This window comes from Pangasianodon hypophthalmus, chromosome 29 (genome assembly GCF_027358585.1).
Source record: "Pangasianodon hypophthalmus isolate fPanHyp1 chromosome 29, fPanHyp1.pri, whole genome shotgun sequence".
In the NCBI taxonomy this organism is placed as follows: Eukaryota; Metazoa; Chordata; class Actinopteri; order Siluriformes; family Pangasiidae; genus Pangasianodon; species Pangasianodon hypophthalmus.
Genome location: NC_069738.1, coordinates 12255369 through 12267171, shown reverse-complemented (window position 1 = coordinate 12267171; position 11803 = coordinate 12255369). Strand labels below are relative to the sequence as shown.

General features: G+C 39.2%; 1 protein-coding gene across 1 annotated transcript; it reads right to left on the bottom strand.

Annotated features, from left to right (window-relative positions):
* Positions 1 to 151: 151 nt before the first annotated feature.
* On the bottom strand, positions 152 to 11620 carry psmd4a (proteasome 26S subunit ubiquitin receptor, non-ATPase 4a). Its single transcript, XM_026942201.3, has 10 exons — positions 11492 to 11620; positions 7446 to 7586; positions 6078 to 6192; positions 5893 to 5979; positions 5733 to 5801; positions 5122 to 5337; positions 3175 to 3283; positions 2719 to 2850; positions 983 to 1038; positions 152 to 651 (listed from the first exon to the last, which is right to left on the bottom strand). Exons 1-10 carry the CDS (start codon positions 11515 to 11517, stop codon positions 481 to 483), a joined length of 1122 nt encoding a protein of 373 aa, XP_026798002.1. The 5' UTR covers positions 11518 to 11620; the 3' UTR covers positions 152 to 480.
* Between the last annotated feature and the right edge of the window lie 183 nt (positions 11621 to 11803).

Below are 11803 nucleotides of genomic sequence, written 5' to 3'. Positions count from 1 at the left end.
TAATTCTAGATTACGGCACCACTGAAAATGTATTTGACCTGAAGAGTTCGCTGCTAAATGCATAAGAAAAACTGTGATCATTGGACAATTAATTTGTTTCAAAACACAATTGGGTGGAGAAGCAAAAAGAAACAATGGGGAACATTTGCAGTATTCTTAAACAAACTTGTTTTAATGGAAACAGAAAAGAAATAGCTATGAACATGGAGAGCAAGCAACCACAAGAGAAACAGATAATATGCAAGCTGTGTGAAATTGAGGTACTGGCTTTGCCAACGAATATCTTAGCAAATTAGTACGCAGCCAATGCTCCAAGATGTGTCACATTACCCATCATTCATTCATACATGGGACTACAGAATCTTGTGTATATATATGCATCTGTCTCACTGCCTGTTTTGGTTGTGAGGATTTTTTTTTCCATTTTATTTTTTTTCGTCAAAGGACTTGTCTATCCGGTTATGTTATTTTCTACAGCGATCATTTCTTCTTCTCCTCATCCTTTTTGCCATCTGGCTTGGTTCCGCTCTGAGAAGCCAAGGAGCCCATGGCATTACGGATGGCCTCGTTGTTGGGGTCCACACCAGGCAAATTTTCTAGTACACTTTGGAGGAATTCTGGGTCCTGCATTACATCGTAGTCATCCTCCTCCTGTTGATAATGAGAAAATATTTTATGAATAAGGACAACGGACTGAGAGTTAGGGCACTTTCACCACCGGTACACATTTTACGTGTAATGAAACTTGCGCAAAATGCATGAAGGCTGGCAGGCCTGATACGGTTTTGAATACCTCTGTGCCGGCTGTTTCCAGGTCAGACGCAAAACAACCCTGTGTATATGTTACATCAGAGTACAGTTTCTGCTTTAGACATGACATCAGTTTATACTGGAACTGCACCACACACACTCGCAGCCTTTTAAAAGCCTGCAGAATACACACGCAACAATCTTGCGTACGTTAGGCTTTGGGTGGCTTTACCTTTGCTGATTCGGCTGTGTCCATTGGAGCTCCTGTGTCCATTGATTCACCAAATTCTGTAAAGCAAACAGAAATCAATTTAAACACACTGTATTAGAGGTAGAAAATAGAATTATGCTGACATATGCACATATGCTTCCCTGTTGATGTTGATCAGTTTGATTAGTTCTATTGGATAAGCCACATGGTTCCACCGGGCCAAAACAAGGTTTCTTCGCAGCACTGTTTAGCAAACAGCTGCCAATCTAGTGAATCTATTATATTATACATTGTGTAGCCTAACAACCTTTAACATTAAGATATAATGATAAAATAAATAAATAAATCAATAAATAAATAAAGTAGCCTACAGAGTTTTTTTTTTTTTTTTTTCTTCTTTTTTTTTAAACTATTCTAGCTTGAAGATCATTTCAGGACAAGACCATCTTTACCATTTACAAAGTGCGTCAAGTCAACCTTGGAAGGTGATGAGCACTCATTCCACTAAGAGATCAATATAGAATATATTCCCTTATGTGAGTGATGTAGATATATCCGGCACAGTATTGTGTGAGTGTGCAAATTACATTTCAAAACACTACTTGGTGCAGTAAAGTGCAAACTGAGAGTCAAACTGTATCACTTTGCGCTACTTGACTCGCCGTTGATTCGTGCAATTATCCAATCAACGAATTACATGTAGGTACAGGTCAAGAGCTTCATATCAAACCGAGAAAAAAGACCAGACAATGTTTTTCCAATCTTCAGCTGTCTGGTTTCAGTTATCCTGTGCCAGCTGTAGCCTCAGATTCCTCTTCTTGGCTGACAGGAGTGGAACCCGACGTGGTCTTCTGCTTTTGTAGGCCAACCGCCTCAAGGTTTTGTGCTCTCTGAGATGCTTTTCTGCTCACTATGGTTGTAAAGAGTGGTTATTTGAGTTAAAGAGGACTTCCTGTCAGCCAAAATCAGTCTGGCCATTCTCTTCATCTGCTGCTCACTGGATATTACTTGTTTTTCATGCCATTTTGTGTAAATTGTGCATTGAAATCCCAGGAGAACAGCAGCTTCTGAAATACTTAAACCAGTCCGTTTGGCACCAACAACCACATTCACATTTTTTACTCGTTCTGATGTTTGATGTGAACATTAACTGAAGCTCTTGACCTTTATCTGTATGATTTTATGCATCTTTCTGCTACTGCATGATTGGCTGATTGGATAATTGCATGGAGCGTGAGTGTATATTTATATTTAACATTGACCTATGTGCATTTCACTTCGCTCATGTTGCTTCTAAATCCATAATTTCAACAGAAGTAGCTATTATCGTTTTTTGCCCATAACATCTATAAATGTTTTAAATTTGGTTTTCTTATGCGATCTACAGCATCTAGAGCTTTATGAATACTCTGTTTTTTCACCTTTTTTCATAATAATTTCTTTGTAACTTTTACAGAGTGTAATGCACAATTCTATAGGGAAGAATACAGCTGTCCTTTTTATGCAGTCTTTATCTGACATGTTGCTGTTTCCACAATCCATTCTCATTTCTGCTCATATATCACATTGATGGGAGTGAGCCTCGATTATTACCGCCACACCTGAAGTAGTCGCATCTGGACTTTGGTAGGGGAAACATACTAAGCCTGGAGTGACCTGTCTGGCTAATTTAAGTGAGGCTATTTCAAATAAGCCTGGATTTTATTAGCTCACTTTGTAGAAACATCAAGTTATTTCCATATATGAATCCAACGAACCTCCTCCAGCCAGGGACATCTGCATGGCATAGGCAATCTGCTCCTCCTCGGTCATGCTGCTGAAGTCTGGCAGTGATGTCACACCAGTTTCAGGCTGAGACACGGACATCTTCAGTAGAGCTTCCTCTGATTCTGTGTAAATGTCGAACAGAACAGATGCAATGCATTTATTCTCTTCACTGAGCGAGATTTCCACTAACGGTTACCAAGATTCATTTTATATAGACATGGAACTATGTAGTGCTTTTTAGTACAATATTGTGTTAGTCATAGACCATGAGAACAAGATATGAAATTACCAAATACTACAGAGCTGATGGTATTAAAGTAAGACTCAATTAAACACAGACAACAAGATGTCAAATTTTTCAGTGACACAAACTGCCACTACACAAACTCCACCCAAGCTTCACTTGTAATCAGAGGTATAACATTATTTTCTTGATGTATCTTTACCGTCAGCAGTAGGAGTGGTAATTCCTGCTTCAGCAGCTGATTGGGCGGCCGCTCTCCGAGCCTCTTCCTCCTGCCGCTGCCTCTGCTCCTCCATCGACACACGCAGAGCCTGATAGAGAAAGAAAAGACATACACGAGATGTTTAACCCCTTTGTAGTTAAAACACTATAAACAGAATGAGTGCACCAGAATAATGATACTGCAAACTGCTATTCTGAATAAAACCATATTCTGACTGTGTTCCTGTATTTTTTTTTGGATTTAAGACAAAGTAACACTCAATGCCTACAACGTCAGCAAGGATGCCTCCTCCACCAGCAAATCTAGTTCTTCTTGTTACTAATCTGTATGCCAGAGCCACCCTTAAAATAAACTTCAAACATGATGGAAGCTATTGAGGAAGAACTACTTCAAGCATTTGATCTTGTTGTGAACTTCGTTCTGCTGGATCGATTCCTAAAGCTAATCAGTTCACCTGCTGGTTACAATGATAACTCCATATAAACCCTTCAAACATTCAACCACTCGTTCTTGAGTTAACAAGAATCTGGGACGCACAGACGGATGGACAACCCGAAAACATAATACCTTCACCACGTAAAGCTTTCAACACAGACTGCTTTTCAACACTTTAAATTGGGCATTTTTCAAATTTCATTTTTAAAAGGTGCATTAAGTACGACTAGTCTTTTTTTCAAGATTAGTTCTCTAACAGTTAGCTAGGTTCAACATCTGGATGATTTTAAAAAATTTTTTCTTTCTTTTTTCAACTCCTTGAGCTCACTCCACCATTCCTGACCATGTTCACGAAGCTCCGCCCCCAGAATGTCTATAAAATGACTGGCATTCCAATGGATGGTTTTCCAAATGAGTTTTATCAGTGACTTACTAAGCTTTTTAGGCCACAGCTTAATCCATTATTTATTTTTTTTTATTATTATGTTATATACATATCTTCTATATTATTTGTACAAGCAAGGAAAAAAAAATCAACTATTGCAACTTTAAAAATATCAGCTTTTTTTTTTTTTTTTTTTTTAATGTTCTCAAAGAAGTTGAGGCGAGGGATAAAAATACACAGTGTAAAAATATACAGGTGGTTCCTAAGTCTCCACCTCTATTTAGTGCCACATTATTATATCTAATACATTAATACGTTATTAATATATCCTTTCATTTGTGTGTTAACACCCTTCTGCTGCTATATTGTCATTGTCTTATATTGTCTATTATCTCTCGTCTGTTGCTGCAACACTGGAATTTTCCGCCTGGGATTAATAAATAAAATCTTATCTTATCATTGTTTCTACACTAACAGCTGACACAGGGACTTGTTTGACAGATGCTCCACATACGCTGATTTTTTATGGTTTTTAAAATCTGTGTAATCTTTGATATGATGAAGGTTCCTGTGAGGAGACATGTAGCATTTTTGGAAGGAGTCTCCAGTGTCAGTATTCTGTAACAGTCAGAGGTTTCAAGTTCAAGATGGAAGACTGCGCTGCGCTCATCTCGTATCACTCCGCTCGTCTGTGTTCGCCACGTAAAATTCAACTTCCAAGTTCAAAACGGTTACTACAGTAGAGTTAGCAACATCATCAGCGGACATGGCAATGATACTTTTCAGGAATAAAACTTTTGACTTAAAATATGAAAGCTCGTCAGATGAAGCACCTTTAACGAGAATGTACAAATCCATGTGAATCAGTGCAATATTGCTTAAATAAATGACATCGATTCCTCTGTACGTGCATCCTTTCATTGAGTCCTCAGTCCTCATCAAAGGGGGCTAAGACGTGAGGAAGGGAAGCAGAAAAAGGAAACAAGGTGGCACAATTGAAGAAATCAGAAGCATCTGCTATCTTCATGTTTGACCCATCATGTGGATGACGGTGGACAAAACAGGATCCAAATCTGAAAGCTGTTTGCCCTATACTGCCATCTTACCAGAGCGAGCTCGGGGTCAGCGCTGGGATCCACCCCAAACTCAAAGTCGCTGGCTCCCAGACCCATCATGGTGCCACCTTCGCCCGCCAGGATAGGAGAGGAGAGCAGAGCGTCTGCCAAGCTGGGGCCGGGAGGCACTGTGACCAGGTGAGAGCCTGTTCCTTCCTTTCCATTCAGAGTGTTTACAAAAGCAGTCAACTTCTCAGTGTTCACCTCCTACAGAAAAAGTAAAAAAACAACAGGAGGAGATGATGAAACAGTGAGGAAAATGTCCAGCATATATCCACACCCAGACAAATCAACAGATCTAAAGTAACTTGTGTTACATGGCTCACTCCTAACATGAACGCTAATTCCCTCAATCGTTTCTGCTCACGTGGGCAAGCGGATGATTCTGAGCAGACAGAGCTACTAAAGAAGGATGTGCAGTGATTTAGCCATTACTCCAGCAAATTTCTTCACATAAAAAAGTCTGGTTATATATGGATGTTCAGAGGAAAAAAAAAATTTAATGGTATAACATTTGTTCACACATTTAAATATTAAAAAAGCAGCCATTATGGTGCATAACTAGTTCTTATAATTAAATTAAAAGGACCAGAGCCAGTCACCTCCTCTCCAAAATTAATCACATCCACGTTAACCTTCTCTTTCTTCAGACGCTTTGCCAGTTTCACCAGCTGTGAAAGAGAAATCGTTTCATTTTAAAGAGCATAGTACCTTCAAATTAAAGGTCTGAAAACTCATGAGACACACAGATAGATATCTTACATCTTTCTCATTGTCCTCCACTGGGCTGCCCACAAAAGCGATGATCCTCATCTTGTGGTTCTTCCCCTGTCTGTGCTTCAGTGCCAACTATAAAGACATAAACGTACATAAAGCGATCATCAAGGCACGTGTAAACAGCACACACGCGTAGAGGTCTGTGCACTGAACAACAGAAGCTGACTCACATGGGCTACTCTGATGCCAGTACAAAAGCTGATCTTGCCGCGGGGTTGAACGGCGTGCAGTTTGGAGAGGATGCGCCCGGTGTCTGGCGTTAGAGTAGTCAGGACCTCACAGTTACTGCAAACACACACACACACAATCAACTACTAGAGCACAAATCAGATGCACACTATTACACACCCAACAAATAGTTCGCGCACAGGTTGTCATACCTCCCCTCCATCGTCCATCAACGAAAAGGGACCGTAACAGGAAATAACGTTTGATTTAATTCAGCAGAGTTTACAGTTACACTGTATGATTTTTGCACGCTTATGTGTCTAAATTTCTTGTGAATCATGCTGCACAGTGTGCAAGAGTTTTTTCAGACATCGAGTAGTTTGAGCATTGTCACAATCCAATATACACTATATGGCCAAAAGTTTGTGGACACCTAACCATCACACCCATATGTGTTTGCTGAACATCCCATTCCAGATTTATTCCCCTTTTCTGTTATAATAAGCTCCACTTTTCTGGGAAGCTTTCCACTAGATGTTGGAGCGTTTCTGTGGGAATTTGTGTTAATTCAGCTACAAGAGCATTAGTGAGGTCAGGCGCTGATGTTGGTGAGGAGGTCTGAGGTGCAGTCTGTGTTCCAGTTCATCCCAAAGCTGTTCAGTGGGGTTGAGGTCAGGGCTCTGTGCAGAACACTCGAGTTCTTCCACTCCAACCTTCACACACACCATGTCTTCATGGAGCTCGCTTTGTGCACAGGGGCATTGTCATGCTGGGACAGGTTTGGGCCTCTTAGTTCCACTAAAGGGAAACTGTAATTTTACAGCGTATAAAGACATTCTATACAATTGTGTGCTTCCAACTTTGTGGCAACAGTTTGGGGAAGAACAACATCTGGGTGTGATGGTCAGGTGTCCACAAACTTTTGGCCATATAGCAAACATATCAAAAGCCTAGTTAGCAAAGATTTTTTTTTATCTGCTATCAACATGGTGTGGTTGCTCGGTAACCAGATTCACACACTGTAGGCTGTGAGCAGCGGGTGTGTGAATTCATTCATTTTCATCAGTGCAGTGCAGTAGTGCCACACTGAAATGCAATCACTGTCCAATCACAGCTCTACGCCATACTCAGGGCATGAAAGCGTCATTTTCCAGGAGGATGCTGCAGCGTGAAATGCAGAGAAGGGATTGCTTTTCAGTGTGGTATGTTTTCTTCATGTCATAAATGAAAAGTACTGTTTGTGTATGGCATCTCATGTTTTATCACCGGTGTGATTGCTTTTTCTGGAATGAAATCTCCATAGTATGTGATGATATGTATCAGCTGCCAGTTTAAGATATGAACCAATTCTAGCCTCTTTGCGCACTCACTTGGCCATAGTGATGAGCCCAACATTGTTTTCCGGATTGCTGCGTGTCTTTGAGTGACAAACGATATTGACAGCATCCTGCTGTGCCTGTAGTCGGGTGGGCAGGAAGTCACCATTCCTCATGTACTCACTGTTGTCTACACTGGAAAGCAGAAAAAAATAATAATAATGTGAATGAGTACAGAGATTTTGTGCAATGCTTAGACAACAAAGGTGTATTTTACATTAAAACTGACGAAGCATAAACAAAATGCATCAGAGGTTGAGATCAGTCTTCACCAGAGACTGTAAGATACAAGTGTGGCCTCCATTTCTTTATGCTTTATACACTTTATAGATAAAAATGTAGAAATCCTGGATAATGCTGAAAGAGGACTCACCAGGAATCCTCACAATTTTAGCAATGAAATTGTACAAGCTGCATTTTTTAATCAGTGTTGTCATTGATTTTAAAACGTTAAAAAAGTTGAACAGTTAAGCATGTAAAGGTTAAAGGGCTAAACGATTACAATGGTTAAATGTAAAAAACATGATAATTATATTTAAAAATTAAAATGTTAAAAGGTTAGAACATGTTTAACAATTAAACCATTAAAGTTTTAATGTTAAAACACTGCCATTCTATCCCAGTTTACTGCTAGCTGGTTACTATGCTATCCCAGTTGGTTGCTAGGGAGTTGCTAGGTGGTTGCTACGATATTCCAGTTGGTTACTACGGTGTTGCCCGATTCCCTGCGTACTACATAATTGAGTTTGTTGTCTGAAGCTCCTATGGTTTGGTCTGGATGACCTTATGACTAAAAATAAAAGCACCCCAAAGTCTTACGAAGGAGGAAAGAAAGAAAGGGGGGAGAGAAAAAAAAACATTTCCATATAAGATCTATATCTGTGTTGAATTCTGTGACATCAAAAACTGCAACCCGTGAAAACGGTACAAATTTCCAAATAGAATAAGAAGATGAAGATTATGAAGAACAGTATGTTGTCGAGGAACAAGGAAACATAATAAAAATGTAATAAATAAATTATGCCTTTCAGTTTTTGTTTAATAGACACCTGATCCAAGTGAGAGGAATGATCTCATTTCTTTTGACAACATCTGGAAAGTTGCCATAATTTTCATAACCATGTGACCATTTCAATAATTAAGTGCTTTAGGAGATACGGCTTTATAAATGTGAGCTGTGGTGGATTTATAAGATCTTTTATTTAACAGTACCAGATTCTCTGGCATATCTAGCAACTGAAATATCATTGTTTTTTGATAAAATATTCACTTAGACCCTGAACAATAAAAGGTTTAGTACTTATGAAGCTAAACGAGGTGGTGTTTACGTAAGGAATAAAACATGTCGGGAGGTTTCCGATTTCTCTGTAAAATGAGAGGGAGAGTGAGAGCATGAGAGAGAGAGAGAGAGAGAGAGAGAGAGAGAGAGAGAGAGAGAGAGAGAGAGAGAGAGAGAGAGAGAGAGATGCTATAACACACAGTCCCCGCCAAAAGTATTGGAACAGCAAGGCCAACTATCATTTACTGATATTTACATCTGAATATCTACTCTTGGTTTGAGCCTGGGTTTCACTTGTGAAGACTGTATTTGTCGTTAAAAAGGATAAACCAACATGAAGACCAGAGAGCTGTTTATGGGGAAAAAGCGAGCCATTCTGATGGTGAGAAAAGAGAGAAAATCCATCAGAGCCATTTGCACAAGCATTGGACATAGCCAATAAAACAATCTGGCCTGTCATAAAAAAGAAAGAAACCACTGATGTACTAACAACCAGACATCAAACAGATCAGCCAAGGAAAACAAAAGCAGCTGAGAGAGTTTGTGAGAGCCAAAAACAAGTCAGTGACATCATCAACAACCTCCATAGGGAAGGGGTGAAAGTATCTCAAACCACCATTCGAAGAAGACTTAAAGAGCAGAAATAAAGAGGCCATACCACAAGATGCAAACCTCTCATCAGCAGTAAGAATCAGAAAGCCAGATTGGAATTCACAAAGAAACACAGAGATGAGCCACAAAAGTGCTGGAACCAAGATGAACCTCTACCAAAGTGATGGAAAGGCCAAAGTGTGGAGAAAGAAAGAATCTACTTATGATCCAAAACATACAAGCTCATCTGTGAAACATGGTGGAGGTAGTGTCATGGCTTGGGCTTGCATGGCTGCTTCTGGAACGGGCTCACTAATCTTTATTGATGATGTAACTCCTGATGGTAGCAGCAGAATGAATTCAGAAGTCTACAGAAATATTCTGTCTGTCAATTTACAGAGAAATGCATCCAATCTAATGGGGAGGATCTTCATCATGCAGCAAGACAATGACACAAAACATAATGCAAACACAACAAAGAACTTCATCAGGGGGAAAAAAGTGGAAGGTTTTAGACTGGCCAAGTCAATCACCAGACCTTAACCCAACTGAGCAGCATTTCACCTCCTGAAGAGGAGACTGAAGGGTGAAATCTCCCAAAATAAACAACAAGTAAAAAAAAAAAAAGCTGCAGTACAAACCTGGAAAACCATCACAAAAGAACAATGCAACAGTTTGGTGATGACATTGGGTCACCATCTTGATGCAGTTATTGCAAGCGACGGATATGCAACAAAATATTAAGTGATATTTACGTTAAGACTATCTGTTCCAATACTTTTGCTCACCTAAAAAATGGGGTGGTCTGTCACCAAAGGGGCCATGCTGTAAGTTGTTTAACACATCTAGATGTGAATATAATTAAATAAAATGCTATTGTCTCATATTCAGCTTTTGATCTCACATCCAAATGCCTTCAGTGTACAGCAAAAATATAAGAATTGGCCTTGCTGTTCCAATACTTTTGGAGAGGAACTGGTTTGTCTCGGTGATGTTCCACAACAATAAACCATTAAAAAGTGTGATGTCAATCGCTAATAAATTAAATATTTTAATCATTGGCAAATCGATGAGGTGTGTATATATAGTATACATGTATATATATATATACATACACAGAATAATGCCATAGAAATATCAGAAAATTAATCAACACCTATTAATCACACATTAATTCTGACCAATCAGATTTGTTGTAAATCACTAAGTGAATTTTTTGTTTGTTTTACTCTGAGCCCATTCCACCCCCACCCATGTTCACGAAGCTCCACCTCCAGGATCCACAGTGGCCTGTAAAATGACTGACAGGATCCACATCCAAACACAAACAAGCATTCCGGCCCGGAAGTCAGTTTTCCAAACGGATCCTTGTGCCTAGACCAGCAGTTAAACCTTTGTATTTTATCATGTTTTACATCTCTTACAGATTATTTGTACAAGTAAGAAATAAAAAAATATTGACTATTGTACCTTTAAATCAGCCAAGTAGCCTAGCTAGCTCTTGTTTTTAAGGATCAGTGGCATGTTTTTAGGGTTTTAATTAATTAATTAATTAATTACAGTACCAAGTCAGCATCCTTTTCAAAATCCAACAGGAAACAATGGCTAGTTTGAGACAGTGGCACTAATAACCGCTCCATTACGACCTACAGCAAAGTAATTAATAAATAATATGAAGAAGAAATAGAAGTAGAAGCAGGAGAATAATAATAAGAAGAAGAAAAAGAAGCAGTAGAAGAAGAAGAAGAATCAGGAATAATGACCACATCTGTAGGCTTACTTAGCTTAATGTCAGCTACAGAGCTAGCTTAATCATGTCACTGCTGTGTAACAAACAGACGCACTTCCGCATTCACATCAGACTTTGTTGTTAATAAACACATTTCATTCCTTTTAATAACTATACAGAAAGTGCGTTTTGGTGATAAAGCGCCTGTTTAATCCACACGGCTAGCACGTTAGCTAGCTGCCCGGTAAGCAGGAGAGATAATGACTCAGGAGAATACCGAGTGCACTGCAATTATTCAACTCGATCACATTTCCCGACTCATTCACCCCCAAACCGAAACCACACCCGCGTCTCTAACACAACAAACCCCAACAGCGTCTCAGGAGTTCATATCAACTCCCAAGAATAAAATATATATAAGCAAATTCTTTTATTTCTTACCAGACCATAGTGCTTTCGAGCACCATCTTGGAAACTTTCTACTCACGAACAACGCGGATGCTGATTGGTCCAAATGACGCTTCTCATAACAACGCAGCTGATTGGCTGACACTTTCATCCTTTCAGTTCCTATCGCCACCTATCGGTGATACACTGTATTACAGCTGAGTGTGTACAGTGATTTGCTAACAATAACACCTTTTAATGTCTTAAAGGTGCAATAGTTAATATTTTTTCATTCAAAATCATTTTTTGTACGGAATTGTCAATATAAAGTGTGCATGTATGTGTATCTGAATAGAATTAGTATTA

What these genes read in the sequence shown, in the direction of transcription:
- psmd4a (XM_026942201.3), bottom strand. Translation starts at nt 11,517, where the DNA reads ATGGTGCTCGAAAGCACTATGGTCTG. An exon ending in CTGACCCCGAGCTCGCTCTG is followed by an intron (nt 3,284 to 5,121) that starts GTAAGATGGCAG and finishes TTTCTCTATCAG; the next exon opens with GCTCTGCGTGTGTCGATGGA. An exon ending in GATGTCCCTGGCTGGAGGAG is followed by an intron (nt 1,039 to 2,718) that starts GTTCGTTGGATT and finishes TTTGCTTTACAG; the next exon opens with AATTTGGTGAATCAATGGAC.